A 22433-nucleotide genomic window follows, 5' to 3' on the forward strand; every position below is an offset into this window, starting at 1 on the left:
CAGTCCATGCTGCTATACTCAGCAAAACTTTCCATTACAATGGATGGAGAAAATAAGATATTCCATAATCAAACCAAATTTAAGCAATATCTACTTATATATACAGCCCAACAGAAAGCACTAGAAGGAAAACTCCAGCCTAAAGAGGTTAAACACACTCAAGAAAACACAAAGAGTAAATAATCCCAGACCAGCAGGTCAAGAAAACTCTCTCTGTCTCTCTCTGCCTCTGTTTTTGTCTCTGTCTCTGTCTCTGTCTCTCTCTCTCTCTCTCTCACACACACACACACACACACACACACACACACACACACTACAGCAACAAAATAACAAGAATCAGCAAACTCTACTCTCTGATGCCTCCCAACGTCAATGGTTTCAAGTCTCCAATAAAAAGACACAGATTCGCCGAGTGTTGGTGGTACATGCCTTTAATCAGATCTCTGTGAGTTTGAGGCCAGCCTGGTCCACAGAGTGAGTGCCAGGACAACCTCCAAAGCTACACAGAGAACCCTGTCCAGAAGAGAGAGAGAGAGAGAGAGAGAGAGAGAGAGAGAGAGAGAGAGAGAGAGAGAGAGAGAGAGAGAGAGAGAGAGAGAGAGATTCATGGGTGAGGGAAAGATGCCCCCACCCTACCCCTTGCTACCTGTGGCAGGTGAGAGTGCACACCCCCATTAAGAGAGTGAGAGAATTAGCCCTGCCCTTACCAGCTACAGCACACAGGAGAGCTGACCCTACACCCCACCTGGGCACCACTGTAGAGATGACACTGTTAGTGGGGGTCAGGTCAGCGAGCCCTGAGTACATGAAAGCAGGAGTGTTGACACCCCCATGTGTTCCCTGTAGCAGCTGGGAGAGAGGGGCCTGCACTTCACCTGGGTAAAACAGTAGAACTGGCCCCGGTGGTGTGAACGTGGTGAACTGGCCCTGTTTCCTTCTGTACGACTGCATTGGGTGAGCAAGCTGAGGCATTGCTGGAGAGTTCCCGAGATAGTGACAGTGACTGAAAGCTGGGAAACTGACCAACCCAGCTGACACCCAGGGCCAGGACTGTGAGTTAGCCCACCCCAACATCCACTGCATCTCTAAACTGTTAGGGCATGAAAAGAAGACAAATCTACAGATCTAAAACTGTAAGATCTCCATAACACAGGACAACAGGATAGCCAAGAGGAGCCCCAGTGAGAGCCTACTATTGATAGTGGTCTGAGGCCTCGAGCCAGACCAATGACTCATAGTCATGAACACTTAAAAGCAAAGGTGAATGGACAAAAGGGTGAACTGTGACTCAAAGATACATACTACAGCCACCAAAGCAAGAGTCTTCTTCTTTTTATTTCTTTTGTTTATTTGTTTGGTTTGGTTTTTTGGGTTTTCTTTTCAATTTTGTTTTGCTTTGGGGGAAGTTGCAAGGGCAGAGGGAGATAATTGGCATTGGGCTACATGATGTGAAATCCAAAGAATCAATAAAAGTTAAAATAATTTTAAAAAAGAAAGACAAACTAACAGGATAGATGTGAAAACAAAATTCATCCTTCTACTGAATTGAAGAAACACACATTAACATCAAGGATAGACATCACCTCCACATAGGATTTAAAAAGATATTCCAAGCAAATGCATCCAAGAAGCAAGCTGCCTTAACTGATTGGGCAAGGCGCATCAACATTCTGGTGTAATCGTCTTTACTAAAGTTGATGATTTAAACACTAACCGCATCTTTAAAAAATTACCTTCATAGCAAATGAAAGATAGTGTTTGACCCAAACCTGTGTGTTGTGACCAAGTCAAACAGTAGAATAACCATTGTGCCCTTGAATAAGAGAATATATCAATATCCATGTTTATTTTATGGCAATATTAGCATTTCAGAATACCCAAGCACAGACATACTTCACAACCTTGTCTTGAGTGACTTTTTTGAATGAGAAATCTGAAAGGAATACATTTAAAGCTATATAAAACACTGGGGCCGGAGAGATGGCTCAGCAGTTAAGAGCATTAAGATGCTCTTGAAGAGCACCCAGGTTCAGTTCCCAGCTCCCACATGACTGCTAACAAGTATCTATAACAATAGTATCAGAGGATCTAATACTCTTTTCTGACTTCCATGGATATTACATAAAACAGTGGTTCTCAAACTGGGGGTCGAACAACCCTTTCACAGGGCTTGCCTAAGACTGCTAGAAAGCATAGATGTTTATATTGCAATTCACAACAGTAGCAAAATTGCAGTTATGAAGTAGCATCAAAACTAGTTTTATGGCAAGGAGTCACCACAACACGAAAACTGTATTTAAGGGCCTTAGCATTAGGGAGGTTGAGAATCACTGACATAAAGGCTCCCAAAAGTTGAAAGGAAAATAAACTCATGCCACAAATCACAAATAACCGACTTAACAAAAGAATGTCTACCACCAGAAAGAAAACACTTCAGCTTGGTGGAAATGCTCACTGAGTAGTATAAACCTTAAACATTGCAATCTCACTTAAACTTAAAAAGTTACTTGCTAATGTTGTGTGTTGGGAGGGGGCACATGTGTCTTAGGGACAGGTGGAGGGAACAAGGGCCCAGCTGGGGAATGTTGGTTGTCTTCTGCCATGTGGGTCCTGGGAATTGAACCCAGTTCATCAGGCTTGGTGGTAGGCTCTTTTACCCACCAAGCTGTCCATGTAACCTACATAAAGTCATTTTTGAAAAAAGGATAAAGTTGTAGGAAGTCTAAAAACCAAAATGTCTGTGTCAGCCTTTCATAGTCAGTTTGGCAGGATCAATCTGGAGCTGTAAAAGCATGCCCCTGGTCTTAGTAATCCCTTCCTGGGAACTACTCTTGAGAAAATAACTTAAAAGATGTATAAGATATAGACTGTGCCGTTTTCCTCACAACATTATTTGTATAATGTTGTATAATGAAAGAAATCCATAAGCTAACATCCTGACAATGTAAAAATGCAGGTTAGGTATGATGGCTCATTAATTTGTATCAATGTGGATGTATACAAAGGCTAGTAATACAGTAAATGCATTATTATGTAATGTTACATATAATGCAGTTATATCTTGGCTCCCATTACAAAGGAAACTTTGTATTACCCGAGTAAACATATGGCTAAGAGCAGATAGGGAGGTGGGAGCCTAAAGCAGTTTGATCAAAACTGAGCTGAGGATTGTATTTGTTTCACTCTTATCCATCTTGTGAAAGTCTTTTGGTACAATCAAAGCTTTTAAAGAATAAAGATAAACTGACATTCTTCCAAATTGTCACTTCAACTTGGAATTGCTTCGTGATTGTAGGAGTTTCTAAGAACCATGCAATCCTCCTCCCTATTGCTCTGTCCCCTGCTATCATAAATATCCATAAAGAACCTAGTGTTTGTAACTGGCCTGTGCAGGGTAGATACTCCAGGTTTTGGCACTGAGAGCCCTCATCCTCTGCTGAGCAGTTAGTCATTTTTTTGTTGATCACAGCCAGAGATATGCTTCAGAAATTTGTGTCCTGAGTAGAAACCGGAAGCAAGGAACATGCCTGTGCCGCAGATGATAGGTCTCTTTCCAGTGGTAAAATAGTGTTCCTGATAACTACCTGTTCTAGTTGTCAGAGTGTTTTATAAAAATTGTATATAATGTATCTTGTGCTGTAGAAAGGCTCTTTGGACTATAGTTGTCTTTGTTCCCAGCTTAAGCCTCAGGTCAACAATTTCTGTTTTTAAATCAGTGAGTGTGTATCCCATAAGTGAAAGTCAACGAAGAAGAAACATTTGGTGTAACATTTCATTGGGGTTTTCCATTTTCTGTTCCATCTCTTGATCTTTCTTTCAGATTGAGGCAGTTTCAACAGTGGTTGATGCCTGTGGGCTTTTGCTTTGTTTGTGGGTTCTTGTTTTCTGATTTTGGAAGCCACTCACAACGATAACCTTGACAGTGGGGAATTTCCTACTTAGTGAAACAATTTGCCAAGCAGGAAAAGGGCTGTTGCAGGTACTCAAGGCGCTCTTGATGCCTGCCAGGAACGTGGACTTGGTGTTAACATGTATCACGAACATGTTTTCCAGGGTGGATCACTTGTACACCTTCTTTGTTCAATGGTCTCCTGATGTCTATGGGAAAGACGCCAAGGAGCAAGGCTTTGTGGTGGTAGAGAAAGAAGAACTGAACATGATTGACAATTTCTTCAGTGAGCCGACCACCAAGAGCTGGGAGGTAAACACCCGAATTGGAAGTAGGCTCTCATAACCCCTAAGATGCCAGCCACAGACAAAACAGTCTTGTGTTCAGATTCCAAAAACTATGAACAGCTGATACTATTCTTTTTTTTTCCTAACCTTTTAAAATACAGTTTGAGACTTTGTCTCATGTGACACTGTGACATATTTTATATGGATGATAAGCTATACCTTTAATGCCACCACTTGGGAGGCAGAGGCCGGCGAATCTCTGTGAGTTTGAGACCAACCTGGTCTACAGAGCTAATTCCAGGACAGCCAGGGCTACACAAAGAAACCCTGTCTCAAAAAAACAAAAGCAAATTGATGATATAAGCTTGATTTGACTGTCAGTTACAGCTTTGCCAACCCTGAGTTCCATCAAGTACCTCTTGTGGGGCAGGGTGGGGTGGGGGATGGTAGCATAAAGATGGATAAGATAGGTCTCTGTGTGTAATAAGCTTACAGAACTGAGAATGTGAATGAGAGAACAAAGAAGAATGTGTCACTCCCTCCTCCTTTAAGCCTTTTTTTTCTTTTGTCTTATGGATCTCTCTGAAGTCTGGCCCTATTACTCCATTTGTTCTGGACCTATCTTGGACCCCTCAAAGCATGTCTATCCTTCTTTAAGAGGGAAATGATGAATGAATTCAGGGACATCCCCACTATCAGTTATCAGAGCACATGAGTTGCTCAATGATTCTTCCATCCGTCATACCCATCTGGACTGTTGTATTCCTGGAGGGTGTACCTTCACACTTGCTCTGATCCAAACCAGGCATGGTGGCACATACCTGATGTCCTACTACTCTGCAGGCAAAGACCGAAGGGTCACTTGAGTCTATGAGTTTGAGATCAACCGAGGCAGCATAGCTAGGGCTCATCTTAAAGGATAAAACAAAACAAAAGCCACAAACCAGGGAGAATGATACCAAGATGGATGGATGGCATCTGAGTCCTCCCTCACTCATAAGTAGAAATCTTCCCTTTTCTAAACTCTCACCATTCTTCATAAGCTTTCTTGCTCACTTCCGCATCCATGTATCCCTGTCAGCATCCATGTAGTCCAGAGTTTGGCCTGCCTTTGACTTATGAAGAAGAAGCAATTGGACAAATTTACTTTCTGATACCCCCTCCCATGAATTTTAAATTATCAACTGTTACATTCTTAATTTATGGCTTGGGGGGAGCTCTTTTCTTCTCTAAGGCTGACTTCTGTTTTATTAGCCACAGCCGTCTATCTTCTCCTTCATCATCTTGACTAGGCAGCTCTTCTCCAGTCAGAATCCCATCCACTCTGGTTTTAAATGCTGTAGAGCCTTCCACCACTCTTCCTAGCCAGTCCCTCCTTATCCAGTCAGGATTTCTGCACCTCACTTGGACTCCAATCCCAATGCACCCGCCTGTCTATCCTCACCCATACTCAAGAGCTTCAAACACACCTTATAAAAACACACCTTATATTGTAAACAACAACAAAAAAACCTTAAAAAGTAGTTCACAGAAAGTTAAAAATAAATCTAACAATACTTGTCACTTTCATACATCTGTTTGTGCTTTATTTTCTATATTGTAGCTGTTAAGGGGAATGCATCCTCCTTTTCATTCAACAAAAAGATTATTTTCGGGCTGGAGAGATGGCTCAGAGGTTAAGATCACTGACTGCTCTTCCAGGGGTCCTGAGTTCAATTCCCAGCAACCACATGGTGGCTCACAACCATCTGTAATGAGATCTGGTGCCCTGTTCTGACCTGGAGGCAGAACACTGTATACATAATAAATAAATCTTTAAAAAAAAGATTATTTTCTATGTAGTTTGTATGTGGCTTGTCTCACCTGACATGATGTAAGAATTGTTTTAAGTTTTTGAGACCCTCAGTTTTAATGACTGCCTTTGATTGTTTTAGATAAGTCTAGGCAGGCCTGCAGCTCACTCAAATTCAGCCTAGCCACAAACTCAAGATCTTCTGCTTCAGGCTCTCAAGTGCTGTAATTATAGATACAATCCATGTATCACCATCCTCCAACTAGTTCCTGGTATTTTTATATATGTTATAACTTATTGTCTCCCACTTGAATCAATATGCTGTTTCAATCATTTCACAAGAATGAGAAGATCCACCTCGGTTATTTAGAGAATTTCCTGGATGTGAAATTATGAAGTGTAAGGAGAGTAGATTTCTTATGCTCCTGAGTTTTATCTGTCACCAATTTAACTTGCCAGCAGTGTGAGGAATTTCCCACTGTGCCTCTGCCAGCAGGAAGGATTGTCAATAGTATTCCTTTGTCTTTTTCCTAAACATACTTGCTAAATTCGAAAGTGAGTACTGTTATCCTACAGTTTAATTTTCATTTACTTGACTATTACTATGCCAAAAATGAACATACTTATACACAAGTTGGCCACTTGTGATTTTCTTGCCACTTCCCATTTTTACAGCCTGTTTCCCTAGAGCAGTGGTTCTCAACCTTCCTAATGCTACAACCCTTCAATACAGTTTCTCATGTTGTAATGACTCCCAGCCATAAAATTATTTTGTTGATACCTTATAACTATAATTTTGCTACTATTATGAACTGTAATGTAATATCTAATATGCAGGATATTTCATATGCAATCCCCAAAGGGGTCACAACCCACAGGTTGAGAACCACTGTTCTAGTTAGACCTTAACAGTTCTCTGTGCCATTGAGTTCTTGTGATGAAAGATATTTTTTCCCTCTATTTGACAGATATTCTTTCATGTACTGTTTTATTGGTGGCTTTTGTTTATGTTTTTCTATGTCTCTTTTTAACTAGTCCTGTAGTTGATTTTTTAAAATATATATGATAGGTAGTATTTTTTTTTGGTTTTACGAGACAGGGTTTCTCTGTTTTGGAGGCTGTCAGTCCAGCCTGGCCTCGAACTCACAGAGATCCACCTGCCTCTGCCTCCCGAGTGCTGGGATTAAAGGCGCGCGCCACCAACACCCGGCAATAGGTAGTATTTTTATAATAATTTTTCACATCACTTTTGAGTGATTTCTGAGGTTTCCTTCATCATATTAAAAGGTCTTAAATGTATATTGTATGTATTGTCTATTTTACTTACCATTTTAATACACAAGTGTATTCATATACTCTTAGGTTTAAAGTTCTCAGTACCATATCCCTATCCTTCTACCCCCATGGCCTGTAGGAATTGTTAACGGCCTTGCCCATCATTGAAATAACTACTTGGAGATTTCAAGGGATATTCTCTCTCTCTCTCTCTCTCTCTCTCTCTCTCTCTCTCTCTCTGTGTGTGTGTGTGTGTGTGTGTGTGTGTGTGAGGAGGTAGGTGATGTATGATAATATGATACATGCTAACTTGTGTGCATGTCCCTGTGCATGCTTGAGAAGGTCACAGGAGGATGCTATATGTCCCGGCTCCATCACTCTTTACCTCATTCCTTTGGGATGGGGGTCTCTCACTGAATGTTAAGCTTACTGAACATGGAAATCCTCCTGTTTCCACACTCCAAAGTGCTGGGGCTACAGGCCTTCAAGTGGCCATCCTGGATGGCCTTTTACAGTGCTGGGATCTGGATCCAGACGCCAGTGCTTTTACAAGAAGTAGTCTTATACACGGAGCCACAGCCCTAGCTGCTCAGATTTTATAAGGTTGAATCCTAGACCCTTACCTCTCGATATGTTGCCTTAGTAAGTCTATAGGAAGAATGTTAGAATCTATATTCTTCAGAGCTCCAAATTGAATGGGAAAAACAGCTAGGATTTTAGAAGTACTCTCCTATGTGACAAGCCCCCTTCAAGACATTAAAGTTCTTCACATTTCCAGACCCTACCCACCTCTCTCACCTCTTCTCTGACTGTTTGCTCTTCCACCATGATGAACCTAGAGCCCGTGTCTGTGCTCTTGCTGCACCCTGCACCTGGCATATCTCTCCACACCCCACCCTGCTTACAGAAGGAACCACCCTCTCCCTTGTGAATAAGCCTTCTCAGGACACACCAGGTGTCCCCAGCCTCCCTTGAGCCTTAGGAGCTGTCAGTGTCTTCATCGAATGCGATGGCATTTGTTTGTTTATAATTTCGTCTTCTGTCACTCGTCCATAGAAACTGTGGCCTCCTTTGTGTCCCTGTGCCTGGCAAAGCACCTGGCACTCCCCAGAACAAGGAAGCGCCTAGTAAATGTTGGCACTCTCCAGCATCCAGGAAGCACTTAATTAATGTGCTCTATCATGAAATGCCAGGCACTGAAAAGTTGCTTCTCCCAGGCATGGAATCCAAGTGGTTCTGCCCTAATCTGTTAGGTGTGTACATGGAGGATCAGTCCTGGCTGACGTGTAGTGTCCATTCGTCTGCCAGAGTGCTATTTATAACCTGCCCCAGGACCCTGAGCCCTCAGCAGCCCCTGGGACTGAAAGTCCCCAGCCGTGTAGAGGAGTAACAGAAAGACAGGTGGAAACTGATCCGTTGCAGATCTGCATTTCTCTCCAAACTTGCCATCTGATCTGAGGGGCAAAGGAGGACCTGGTGGGTTCAGTCACTAAGACGCCGTCTGCAGTGTAAAAAGATAAATTGTACATGGCCACCTGTTTTGTCAAACCGAACGTAAGACGGCATCATTCTCAGCCTCCTGTAAATCAGATGTGCTCCCGATCTTTCAAGTTGCCTATACCAACAAACTCTAATTCACGTAGAAACCAACATCACTGTAGTGAGCTTACCTACCTCTGTTAGAGGCTCTGTTTCTAAGATTCAAACTGATGCTAGGAACTGATGCTACATTTAAAATGGAGGTTTAGCCTTAAAGAAGGAGCTGAAAGAAAACCTGGGTAAGCAGAGCTTAGTTACATACCCAGAGGGCATAAAGATGAAGAGTTGGTTCTAGAAGAGAGAAAGAAAAAAAAAAAAACCCTGGAACAATGAGGTTTTATTGTACTGTTGGGACGTGGGTTTCAAAGGTGAAAGTGTCATTTTACATACTCCCGCTCTGCCTGACAGGAAGTGTGCCTGCTCTAAATCCTAATTTGGGTGTGTTCCTGTAGAAACGTTGAGCCCCCTCCTGAGGGAAACAGAAACTCAGTCGTGCAGGAAGCTAGATACTGAAAAACAGTGTAGCTCAGCCTGGCAGCCAGTGGCTGGTGTGCAGGCAGCCAGAGAAAGACCTGTTCCTCTCTCTTTCTCGAGTAGCCGCACTCTTCCCTCCCAGCACAATGCGAGGCAGAAGACTGCCCCTGGACATTCAGATTTTCTACTGTGCCAGGCCTGACCAAGAGCCTTTTGTGAAGGTAGGTGGGAATGTGCCCTGTGCCGGGTAGGTAGGTGTTCTGTCACAGCCATGTGCTTTGAAATCCTGGTAGTTAGAAAGTGTTGCGCTGGCATCCCACCCAGAGCACGTTCTTTTCTATGCCGTGGAGGGCTTTGCCCCCTCGTTCTGAAGTCTAACACCCTTCCTTGACTGTCACCATTCCACAGCCTCATTGTGTACTGCTAATAATTTGTGGAGTTTGAAAATAGAAACAAAAACAAAGTGCTTTGTTTAATATGCTTAGAATGTTCGATTTGTGATTCCTTGAAAGTGTTTCTGTAACTTCTCCATCAGAGCATAGGAAAATTCAAATCTGGCTCAGAAGATGAATAATTTGTGCGTGTCATTGTGCATTTTGGAAACCAAACAATGCCTTACCTGACAACTTTAACTAGATGTAAATTAGATGCCTTTTCTCTGCAATAACAGCTGTCGCTACTACTACCATACCTGAGCATTTTACAGAACTAGTTAGTTACGTCTTAAATGTTTCAAAACCATGTGGTGATTTACTGAGAAGAGGGACAAAGTGTTGTTTTTGAGGTGAGGACTTTGGTAGTTCATAAACCTAAGTGTATTTAAATAATAGATGTATGTAATATAATGTCCTTCAATTGTAACATAATTTCCCTTCAAGAAGGGAAATGTGTGGTCATTGTGAATTGTCTAGAATAAATCATAACCTAGTTGTAATTTAGAGTAAATCTCCCTGTGTCTCCCATTTGCTTCTGGTGGCTGCTATCATTCATTATTTCTATTAGACTTGGTTGCTATGTACACAACCAGGAAGGTTGATTAAAACTCTGTTTATCGCTCCAAACTCCCTATTTATAGACTTTGTGGACGATCTCTGATTATTTCCTTCACAATTTAAATTTGTCCACACAGGCTAAAAGAGCCTGACTTAAGTGTATTCAAGGCTGTAAATTGTGTGTGGGGTTACACACGGTTCTGAGCAAGCAGCAGCAAGAGGAAAACTGAAAAGCTTGTGACTTTAAATCATGCATACTAAATGCTCAGCTGTCGCGGTTGAAATTCTGCATTTGTTCTGCATTTGAAAATTAGTCATTTCCCCAAAGCCCCTTTCTGTTTGTCTCCTGCTACCCGGCACTCCACCTTTCCAGGCAGCTGAGTGCGGGGTAGTTTGGGGAAAAGCACATCTTGTCCTCTACATTGGGTTGCTTTTGTCCTCACCTCAGATCATCACTGTTGAAGAGGCGAAACGCAGGAAGAGCACTTGCAGCTACTATGAGGAGGAGGAGGAGGAAGAGGAGGGGCTGCCCATCCTGCAGCCCCACAGCGCGCTCCTGGAGAACATGCACGTTGAGCAGGTGGATTTCCCACAGGGGTCTTCCAGGTCTCAAAAATGTCCCTGGCCCATGGCCAGCAGTGAAACAGCCAGGGGAGCAAGGGGAGGTACAGAGCCTAACCACAGGCAGCAATCCTTTCCCTCTCAGGAAAAGTCGCAGCAGCCTTCCCCATAGTCTTCCTGGGAATGTGGAGAGCTTGACACGATCTCCACATCCTCCTTCCAAACCTGGAGAGAAGGCGTTTCTTAACATAAAGAATGGGTGAGATCTCCCATAGTCTTAATGCACCTAAAAAGGACCCAACTTTATCCTAGCTACTATAAGTGGCTTTAATTAATTAATTAATTAATAAGTTAGACTTAATAAAAACAAAGTAATAAAGCACATGAACGTTCTTACTTTGTGATGAACACATCACCTGCCTCCAGGAAAGATTTCCCTTTCTCTAGAATCATGTGCGTATGCTTTGTGCTTTCTGAAAAGTCTGCCACTTGAATCATGTGAACTATTATGCACTCAGTAAGCTGCATATGGCATCTCTTACTTTTCTCACCAGTCAGCTTAGGGACGTGAATGTTCGAAACCTTAAAGACTCAAACCAGGAGAGCCCAGAGATTTGGCTGGACAGCGATAGAGGTGGGCTTCATGTTGCCACTGGAGCTGACTTCCAATGCTGGAATACATCGCTGTTTCATAACTGCTTTGATGACGTTTCTTGGAGAGATACTCTTTATTAGTATTTATCGCAGCTAAGCTTAAGCTGAATATAGGTGAGAGGTGTCAGAGCCAGGTGGACAGAGTGCCTCTGAACTCTCATGGAAAACACCTGCTTTTCCTTGATCTGTAGAACACTGTAGTCAGTAGCAGCTTTAAACCTATGCAAACTAGAACAACTGGAAAAATGGAAAATGATAAAAAGCCAGGTTGAATTACAAAGGAAAGACTAAGTCTAGTTAATACCCCTTTGGCCCGCTTGACTGTGGGAGTCTTCAAATGTACAGCCGTGCACTAATAGGGACTCTTTGTGATCCACCTCATAATCATCTAGTGGTGTTGTATCTCGGTTGGTTTGTGTAAGAGTTTTCTGAGACATTCAAATTACCCCCCAAATGGCCTCAGAAGATGTTTCTCAGAGTATGTGTCTTATCAGCGAGAAACACAGGACTGCATGATGACTTTGGAAGCCCACAATCAGGCTCTGAGTGAGTGACTCATCTTCTGGGCAGCATCCTGGCCAAGGGAAACACTGTCCAGATTTCCCTTCTCTTTCTTGGCCAGTGGTAGCAAATGTTTGCCAGGGCAAAATAGGTCAAGATGTAAATACGTGATTTTTTAGTTTGTGCCACAGGCACTTATTTAATGCACTGGTTCATGACTGATGAGTGATTAAGATGCCTGTTTGTATTTCCTTCCTTGTATTGGCAGCTGGCCCGATGCCTTCCAGCCAGGGTACAAGGCTATCCATGGAGACTGGCCTACAGCACGTTAGAGCATGGAACAAGCTTGAAAACTCTCTACAGGAAATCAGCATCTCTAGATAGTCCTGTTCTGCTGGTCATCAAAGACATGGATAACCAGGTGAGGCCTGTTTCTCTCACATAGAACGTAGGTGTTGTTCTGGAAATAGGGTCACATGTAGCTCAGGCTATGTAACCTAGGGTGCTTTTGAACTTCTGATCCTCCTACCTGTTGGTGGAAGTTTGTCCCGCCCAGTCCTAAAGCTGTTTAGTTCCCAAATAAACACACAGAGGCTTATATTAATTATAAACTGTTTGGCCAGTGACTCAGGCTTCTTATTGTCTAGCTGTCTCTTAATTATTAGCACATAACTATTAATCTGTGTATTTCCACAGACATCCTACCTTCCCAGGAGATACATGGTGTATCTCTCTGCCGACTGTTCCCTGCCTTTCCTCTTCCCAGAATTCTCCTAATCTGGTAGCCCCACCTATATTTCCTGCCTGACTATTGGCCAATCAGCATTTATTCATCAACCAGTAAGAGAAACATATATTCACAGCATACAGAAGGATATCCCCCATCGCCTACCTCACTTCCTGAGTGCTAAGATTATTAGTGTTTGTTACCATAGCTGCTTATATGGTTTTAGGAATCAATCTCAGGACCACGTGCATGCCAGACAAACTCTGCTAACTATAAACTATATCCCCACCTGAAAAGGTGTCTCAGTGACAAATTGTAAGACTATCCAACAGGCCAGATAGCGGTAGTGCATGCTTTTAACCCTGACACTCTGGAGGTAGAGGTAGGAGGATCTCTTGTGAGTTCAAGACTAGCTTGGCCTACACAGAGAGTTCCAGGATAGGCAGAGCTATACAGAGAGACCGTATGTCAGGAAAAAAGAATACCCAAAAGTAGAGAAACGAATATAGCAACTCCCGTGCTCAGGCTAAATGGGTTTTGCCATTCCTGCTTTATGTCCATCTCTTCTTATTTTCCTTTGAAAACCTGATCTAAAGAAAATGGAGTGATTACATTCTAAGAAATCTCCTCCATGTGCTAACCATGGAGTAGAGAGCAATAACCTACAGCTATTTAAAGGTGAAAGTTAGGGGCAGGCAAGTATATCCTTGCAAAAACAATCCCCGTGACATGCCAGAACTTTTTCCAAGGGTCTTTTCCCAAACCTAGTGTCCATTAATTTTTGCCTCCTGGGTGAGGGATAGTCAGGCATCTGTGTGCTGGCTCTGGAGTCCAGTGGTTGTGGTTCAGCAGCCAAGGGAAACCCTTTCCTGATACTACTCTTACCTGTGTGGTGGGTGCCCTTTCTATGAGATGTTCGAGCAGGGTAAATGCCCCATCTGTTTCTACACCATTGCCTCCTCCTTCAAATCAGCTTACATTGTGCCTGGGATATGTGCAGACTGCTGCCATTTACTGCTCAATCAAGCTGTTACATTGCAAGATCATTAACTAATTAATTCATCTAGCGAAGTTAAGCACCTGTTATGTACAGTGTAGGAAGCTGTCTTTTCAGGACTGCATTGGGAGACAGCCGGGCAGCCTGAGATTTGTACCTGAAAGGGGGAGTGTGGACTAGAGAAAAACTAGCTAAAGGAGTTAAAGGAAAAGAGGGAGACACAAAATAGATGTCAGGAGGGCAGATTCAGTTAATACTGAATGTGCCCTGAGTTTAGTTTTCACCACTCTTATGTACCTTAACCATAAAGGGGAACGTGGTATCATGTATACAGAACAAACATACACCTCAGACTAAGCCTGATGTTATTTAGACCAAGGCCAAGATCGAACATCCTACTGTAACCATGCCTTTGACCTTTAGGTCTTATGACTTACTAAGGACAGTTTTTGAACTCTGCCCTTGAGCCAAGATGGAGTGGAGCCATCTTTATGGGCACTAACGGTACAGGACATCTCAGGGTGGACATTCTTCATCCAAGCTTCTTGGGATAAAAATGTTTTGGAATTTGGATTTGGAGGAGTCATGGAATATTTGTACATGTATAAGGAGATATCTTTGGGATGGAATAACACTCATACACACATATACATACACACACAGTTTTCATAATTTTGCTCATGAAACAGGTTCTCAGTGCAGATTTTTCTATTTATGGTATCATGCTGGGGGTTTGGGAAGTTTTCAGATTCGTGTTGCTCAACCTGTATTGCTCATGGAGCATCTTAACTGTGAAGCATAGCTCTCTGTCCTGTCAGTTTACCTGCCTGAATGAGGGATATAACTGGGATACTCTTTTTTTTAGGGAGGGTGTTTAGAGGCAGGGTTTCTCTGTGGCTTTAGAGGGTGTCCTGGAACAGCTTTTGTAGACCACACTGATCTTGAACTCACAGAGATTCACCTGCCTTTGCCTCCTGAGTACTAGGATTAAAGGTGTGCACCACCACCGCCTAGCTAACTGGGATACTTTTAAGAGAAATGTATATAACCATGTGACCTACATCTAATCCCAGTACTTGGAAGGCAGAGATAAATCAATCTCTGTGAGTTCAGGGCCATTCTGGTTTACAAAGTGAGTTCCAGGACAACCAGGGCAACACAGTGAAACCCTGTGAAAAAAATAAATAAAAAAGATTATGGTCCTGGTGAGGTTACTAAAGACGAAGTTGGCTTTATTGCAATAATATGAATTATGGAAAGGAGAGGTACTGTCATCATTTTTGTTGTTATTAAATAGATAATAATTGATAACATCTTATTTAATAATGATCTAAGCTGAAAATGTGTACAGTTAAGATGAAAATTGAAATAATAAGAGGGTTTGAAGTGAAGTCACATAGGAAGTTATGAAATGTTTGAAAACTTAGGTGCTATGTCGTGGGTAAAGAATGACTAGACCCATAAATTGGTTACAGAAATACACATTAGTTTCCCATTTGTTTAGCGGTGATATCAAACTTGAAGAACAAAAGGACAATATTGAGAAGGTATCGGTGAGGCACAGTTTCAGCAAGCTTTCCCGCCAGTAGTGGTATAACAGAGGCCTGAGGCTGAAGCTTGGCTTTTGTCAGAGAGTAGAGCCATGACTCTCAACATTCCTAATGCTGTTACCCTTTAACACAGTTCCTCATGTTGTGGTGATCCCCCCCAGTCATAAAATTATTGTGGTGCTGCTTCATTTCTGTAATTTTGCTGCTGTTAAGAATCATAACTGATATAATCATTATATGTGATATGGGATCCTCTTGGGGGTCACGGCCCACAGGTTCAGAACCACTAGAGTGACATCTTGCATTTCTTGGGGCTTAGAGATGCTTCAGCAATTGAGGACACTTGGACATTAGTTCTGTACATCAAAGCACCCCCACCCTGGGAAATAAGCAGACTTTGCTGTTTGTGGGAATCTGACAGAGTTATTAGAAGCCAATATTACACATGCGGAATGAGAGTGAGGAGCTGTACAGAGTCAGTGAACAAACATGGTTGCTGGGAATCATAAAAACAATCATCCTTTAGAGTCCCTGGAAATTGTCCTAAAGGCATGCAGCAAATGAAGAAATATTTATTCAAGAAAATCTAATAAATCCCAGGAATAACAATGAAATTCTTTGGCATTGAGACACAACCCACTTCCCATCCCTCCGTCAACTCCAGCTCAAGCCTGGAGTTTTACTCTGGGCCTGTGTAGCCCAGGAGTTGGGGGTTCCCTCTCCTCTCGCTGCCAGTCGTCTGTCTCTTCCAGGGGCAGGTGCCCCGCACTCCTTAGACCCCTCCCCAGCTCAGCATTCAAGAGATGAAAATGCAGATAGGGATGGCCTAGAGGTAGAAGGCCCTTTTCCTGCACCCAGCCCTTACGAGGGATAGATGCTTCATCCAAGAGATGACAGGTTGTGAATACCGGATGCTCCATTGTTCTTGGTCCAGCGTTGGATGCACACTGTCTGAGACAAGCCAAGGCCAGACCTGCACTTGGCTAATAGAGCAAAGTTGTTTTTCTGAGAAGTGTAGCCAAAGCTCCGGTTCAGTGGAGATGTTGAGCTTATTCCAGGAGGACAGGCTGGCCGTAGGACATGGAGCCCTGACACCTTCCCCACAGAGCTGGGCGTGTCTTTAGATGAGTATACAGAAGTTCAAGACCAAGGGTATTCCCAGCAGTGATTACATTTTGGCTCTAAACAGTTGAAAGAAGTTAAGTTCTCCATGAAGACAATGAGCTACACTGTTTTGAGTCTCTAGCTTACCAGAAGGAATCTGAAAAAGAGCTAAATAGAATCTTAGAATTGGGAACAATTTCACAAACTCACTGAGGATAGTATCCGTGCCCCTTTGCAGTCAAACTAAACTATCCAGTAATTTATAACACACAGAATTGTTAGAGCAGCAGATCTTCAGCAATTAATAGAGCGCGTAGTTTATGCTAACAGCATTGGTGAGGCAGAAAAACATTACACCTATATTGCAGTATGTCACCATCCCACTATTTATAATACTGTTGTTACCCATATATATTACAAACCCAAAAGAAACTGTTAAGATTACTGCTTCCTATTTTTATATCTGCTAATGGAGTTGAATTGAGAAGCAGGCCTGTCTTTCAGGTTTGTAATTACAGCTATTCTTGGGGCACATGAAACTATCTCAAAATAAAAAGGAAAAAAAGGTTTGGGTGGTAGGGCCAGGGCTGTAGCCAGAGTCCTGTTCTAGCATGTGTGAGACCTTAAATTTAATCCTTAGTACCACAAAAAAAATCTGAGAGAAAAGAATAAGACATTCATAGGTTTTATCATATTAACCTTCATTATATAATTTTCAGTTTTCTTTAGTTGTATGGATCCTTTTTTCTGTTATTGCTTAATGTATTGGATTTTCATTATGTGCAAATATTATGTACAAATTGCTTTATGTACTTTTGCACTAAATAAATTAATAGAACAAAGAGTATAGACATGTGTTTACATAGTTCCTGAGCAACAAACCCAATATATAGCCCTGGTATTACTCAAGTCCTTCAGTAGATTTCTATGATCACTGAAAAACATTTAGGTGAGAAATATTATTTAGAATTTTGTAGAGGGCAAGAGAGTGTGAACAGCATTTCCTATTGAGTCGTCTGAAAGGAGACCATTTCCCACCTGTTACCCTCTTGTCATATTTTAAGATCATACTTAAAAAAAAGATGTCCCTCTATTGTATCCCAATTTCTTTATTATTGTTGTTGTTGTTGTTATTGCTATTTTGGTTTTCTGAGACAGGTTTTCTCTGTGTTGCAGCTCTGTCTGTCCTGGAACTCACTCTATAAACCAGGCTGGCCTCAAAACCATAGAGATCCACCTGCCTCTGCCTCTTGAATACTGGGATTAAAGGTGTGAGCCACCACCAACTGGCCCCAATGCTTTTATTAAGAGAAGATAAAATAATTTTTTATATTTTATTACAAAAGTGTTTTGTTTGTCTTTGTTTTTAGCAGTTGTAGAGAAAATCTGGGGATAGAAAGTATGAAAATCTTTATTTAGAATTAGAAATCTCTAATGTTTAGTATGGTTTTTTTGTTTTTGTTTTGTTTGTTTGTTTGTTTTTCAAGACAGGGTTTCTCTTATTGTTTTGGAGGCTGTCCTGGAACTCTCTCTGTAGATCAGGCTGGCCTCAAACTCACAGAGATCTGCCTGCCTCTGCCTCCCGAGTGCTGGGGTTACAGGCGTGTACCACCAACGCCAGGCTACTGCTTTAAATAGAACTAATGAAGAAGGGAGCACACAGTGATTTTGACACAGTTAAAGTATGGTTTTTGAAAAAATGTGAGACATTTTCAAATAAACTCTATTAAAGCAATGTTTCTCAAGTATGGTCTGGAATAGAAGATACATGAATTACTGAGTGACTCGTGTGTGTGTGTGTGTGTGTGTGTGTGTGTGTGTGTGTGTGTGTGTGTACCCACCTCTCCTAACTCTTACCCATGTGTACTGATTAGGATGGGAACAGATGGACAGAAATCTGAGGCTGTACCTGATCATATTCTGTAACATTAATGCCTACCTCCCAGTAAGAAATAGAAGAATCATTTGATATAAATGTTGGATTTAAAACAAAGATGCCATGCGACAGAGTTCAAGAGGAGGGTTTTTGTATTATTATTATTATTAGAGGGAAAGGATTGTAAAAAGGGAAAGGGAAGTGGGGAGACTGGTCTCTGGGGATAGGAGCCATGGGAGAGAGGAAAGAGAGAGAGGAACAGACAGAGAACGAGAGAGAAAGAAGGAAAGAAGGAATTAAGAAAGAAAGAGAAGGAAGGAAAGAAAGGAGAAGAGAGAGAAGGGAGGGAGGAAGGGATGGGAGGTGGGCAGGCCCTTTTAAAAGGGAACACAGTGAACAGGCACAGGTGGTGTTCTTAGTGGCAGCAGTTGAGGGTGTATCTTTTCAGAACTCCAAAGGCAGGCCAGTTCAAATGCCTAAATAATAATAGTAAACACAACATATCACATTTAAAGCCAAGAGTTTTGGTTGTTTTTTTATTATTATTATTAAAAGTCACTCAAACTAAGTACACTGATCTGTCATATTTAAGCACTTCCATGACTCATTATTAAAAACTGAAGGGAGGAAAGTTTGTTTTCTTTGAGGAAATGTCCAGCCTTGATCTTACATATAAAGCACATAAAAAAGCCAGACATGATGGCTCACACCTATAAGCTCAAGACTGTAAACCAAGGAAAAATGTGTGGACTGCTACTGGTTAACCTAGCTATATAGTGAGTTTCAAGCTTGCCTATCCTGTATTATAAGGCCCTGCCTCAAGAAAGAAGCGTAAATACAAAACTAAATCATTCTAGAGATGTGATTGTGTTCTGTCAAGCACTCATTTCCACGTATAGCACGAATCTTTTTGTTGCTGTCCATATTTAACTCAGCGGTCTTTAAACGGCTGAATTGTTGGCCTTTAACAAATACATTCTCTGAGCTTCTTTGATGGATTTTCCATGTACCAGGAAGCCTGGCCACATGGGTTCCAGTTAGAGCTGGGGATATTGTGGTAATTGCTTTGTTTGATGTTTTTCTTTTTTCTCCCACTTAAGAGTTCTAATTTAGTTATAAGATCTCAGAACAATAGTGTGTCAAAAATATTTCAGAAAGTCTGTCTATGGGAGTTAAGTTTTGAAAATAACTTCTGTTTTCTTTGAATAGATATTTGGGGCATATGCAACTCATCCCTTCAAGTTCAGTGACCACTATTACGGCACAGGCGAGACCTTTCTCTACACCTTCAGTCCTAATTTCAAGGTACCTGGATCTGTGAAATCCCTGAATGGCCAGTGTTGTGTTGGTGGCAGTCAGGGCAGGTGGGTGCCCAGACACTGGGATAGCAGCTGCCTTGGATCTCACCTGCACCTTTACTCTGAGTCTAGTTCTCCATCACTGTAGCACACAGACTATTCAGAGACCCAACCTTAGGAGTTTCTCAGTCTGAGATACAGGAAGAGACTGAAGGTCAGAGCCAACACATTGTGGAATGGTCTTTACTATTTCATAATCATTGGTGACCTCATTGTGGCCATTCTGTCAAACACTTCCCGAAGTCACAGGTGTGTTTACTTTATACACAGCAAGACTATTCAAGATGTCCTCTCTGCTAATTCCCCACATTGAAATGTCTGTTGCTATTTTGTGTTTCTGTCCTAGGTCTTTAAGTGGAGTGGTGAAAACTCGTATTTTATCAATGGAGACATCAGTTCTTTAGAACTTGGTGGTGGAGGGTAAGATTCCTGTTGTCATGGGAGGTTCTGTTTTGACCCAGCTAGTCTATTTGCTTAGATTAATTAGGGCAGTGCCTTAACACAGGACACTGAGGATCAAAGATAATGATTGATTAATGTGCCGGAGAAACTTAGACTATGTGTCCTTTCTGGGAGACCTATCTTTGTAGCTGCTGTTATTTGGTGAGCAGTTTAGAGTTCTGTCTGTCATTGCCTGAAGGAAAAAAAACCTGGCAAAGGAAGAGAGAGCATGCCATGTGAGGGATGTCTGTGTAGTGACTTTTTTCTTTAACTTTGTTACAGGGGACGGTTTGGTCTGTGGCTAGATGCTGACTTATACCATGGACGCAGTAACTCTTGCAGCACTTTTAATAATGATATCCTCTCCAAAAAAGAAGACTTCATAGTTCAGGACCTAGAGGTGTGGACATTTGAGTGACATTTAGGCTGCCTTAACACATAATATTAAAAGGACTGAGTTAGACAAGCCTTCTTACTGGAAGACGAGCCCCAGCCCTGGCTGCCTCATCCCACAGCAACGCTTTCTTTCTGCCATCATCTCAGAGTGTGATAACAATGCAGAAAGATTCTGAAAGGTACCCGCCAAGGGCAGATGCTGAAGACAGAAATCTGAAGTCCAGATCGTTAAGAGACTGTGGACCTCCACTGCTTTCAAATCCACACCATGAGAAAACAGAATGTTCATAGATGTATGAGTTGAATGCAACTTTTATTTTTGGTAACTGTGAAAAAAAAGATACTGTGGAAATATATACATACCTGCCTTGTGTATTTATCAATATAATTTACCAAATGTATAGCTATTGTTTGCCGTGGATGGAAAACTGAATCTGATTTAGAAGAATTGAAAGGACAGAGCACTTAAAGGGAATACCTGATTTTTGACTCTTTTATTTATTATTTCTAGTATCTTGTCAGAAAGTATGTTGGCATTTTTTCTTTTAATGTGTCAAATTCTGAAATAAAGAAATGTGTACCTTTTGTGTTTATGTTTGGGGAACAAGTCTCTTTTGAGTTGTATAGGTCGAGAGTCATTTTTTTTGCCCTGATTATTTAGGGTGAGATAGGATAGTCTTAATGTCTTAAGACTATGTATCTCTATATATATGAATTTTCAAAGCTCATTACCAATGTTCATTGATCTGACTATTATAGACCAGTTTTTTGTTTAGGTTTTAAAGTACACTTTGACACACTAACCATTTGTGTGAAGCAGAATATGGCATCTCGCACATTTTATCAAGTTGGTGTTTATCAAAACAGGAACCTTTATGAATGTGGAAATACAACAAATCCCACTTCTGAAAAGAGATTGTTTTGCTTCTTATGAAATTGTGTATTAACAACTTAGTTTCTTAGTTTTCTCTTTGTTTTTTTTAAACAGTTTCCTTCCAGGTGTTTACATTAATGAGTAGCCCTCTGTTTTAAAGGGGAGTGTTTATTTTCTCCATTTTTAATGTCAGATGAAAATGTCAAGTTGGACCAATTTTCTTGGTTTCTGGAATTCTATTGGAGAAGAACAATGTAAAGCATTGCATTTATATCACAATTGAAAGAAAAAAGAAAATCTATTTTTTAAAATAGAAACTCATTTTCACACCATAAGACATCTTTTATTTTAAACAGTAAGAAATGTAATTATTAACCTCGTTGATTGCCACCCTGTTATAAAAGCCAAAGACTACTAATGGGAAAAAATTTAAATAATAGCCAAAGCTGAAAAGTAGTCTATCACAAATTATTTCCCCAGTGATCATTAAAAGGAAAATTAGCACACTGTGTTTACATATCTGTTTACATTCAGAATATTTTCTTTAAATTTTTCTTCCATTTTAGACTCCTTGTAAGAAAACAAAATGTCCAGTGACCTCTGTCAGGTCAACAATTGTTATACTCACTGCCATTCCATGCTAGTTTAAATGAATGCTCTAAAATTTTAAATCTGTAGACCAAACACACTTTTCACCCAGGTTCTCCAATTGAGGACTCTTGGTTAAAACACACATAATGTGAACTTGGTCTGCTCATACACATGAGTTGGTGAGATCCAAGGAATATCTTGCGGTGATTATGTTCACCATTTATGCCATTTGTAACCATATGCTGTTAATGAACAAGATGGCCATTTTGCCTATAGATCACTCTTACTTAGTTTAGTTCATGACGCTATACTCGTGAGAGCATATCCAGATGCTGTATTCTCTATTTAAAACAGTATTGTCTGAGCAGGAATGTGTGATCCTTCATTATGGATATCAGCTACATGTAATGCAGTGCTATTCCAATATTTTCAATAAAGGAATTTATGCATTCAGTGTGAATTTCCTTCCTAAAGAAAATTCATTCATCGGCCATTTATTGCCTACAGCCCTACCTCAGAAACATGAAAGGATCCATTCTAGGGCACCACAACAAA

General features: G+C 41.3%; 1 protein-coding gene across 4 annotated transcripts in view; it reads left to right on the forward strand.

Moving 5' to 3' along the window:
- Positions 1 to 22331, forward strand: part of Ncoa7 (nuclear receptor coactivator 7) — a 137155-nt gene extending 114824 nt beyond the window's left edge. For 2 of the 4 annotated variants that reach the window (XM_005065771.4, XM_013110208.3), the window contains exons 11-16: positions 4054 to 4201; positions 10697 to 10828; positions 12233 to 12385; positions 19428 to 19523; positions 19923 to 19996; positions 20300 to 22331. In XM_005065771.4, the coding sequence (XP_005065828.1) occupies positions 4054 to 4201; positions 10697 to 10828; positions 12233 to 12385; positions 19428 to 19523; positions 19923 to 19996; positions 20300 to 20435 (739 nt within the window). In that variant the 3' untranslated portion in view covers positions 20436 to 22331. Of the gene's footprint in view, positions 1 to 4053; positions 4202 to 7558; positions 9478 to 10696; positions 10829 to 12232; positions 12386 to 19427; positions 19583 to 19922; positions 19997 to 20299 lie in introns of those variants that run through there. The other 2 variants (XM_040728440.1, XM_005065772.4) reach the window with 2 other exon arrangements.
- The last annotated feature ends 102 nt before the right edge of the window (positions 22332 to 22433 follow it).

Source organism: Mesocricetus auratus, unplaced genomic scaffold (assembly GCF_017639785.1).
Source record: "Mesocricetus auratus isolate SY011 unplaced genomic scaffold, BCM_Maur_2.0 Super-Scaffold_100018, whole genome shotgun sequence".
NCBI classification, from domain to species: Eukaryota; Metazoa; Chordata; class Mammalia; order Rodentia; family Cricetidae; genus Mesocricetus; species Mesocricetus auratus.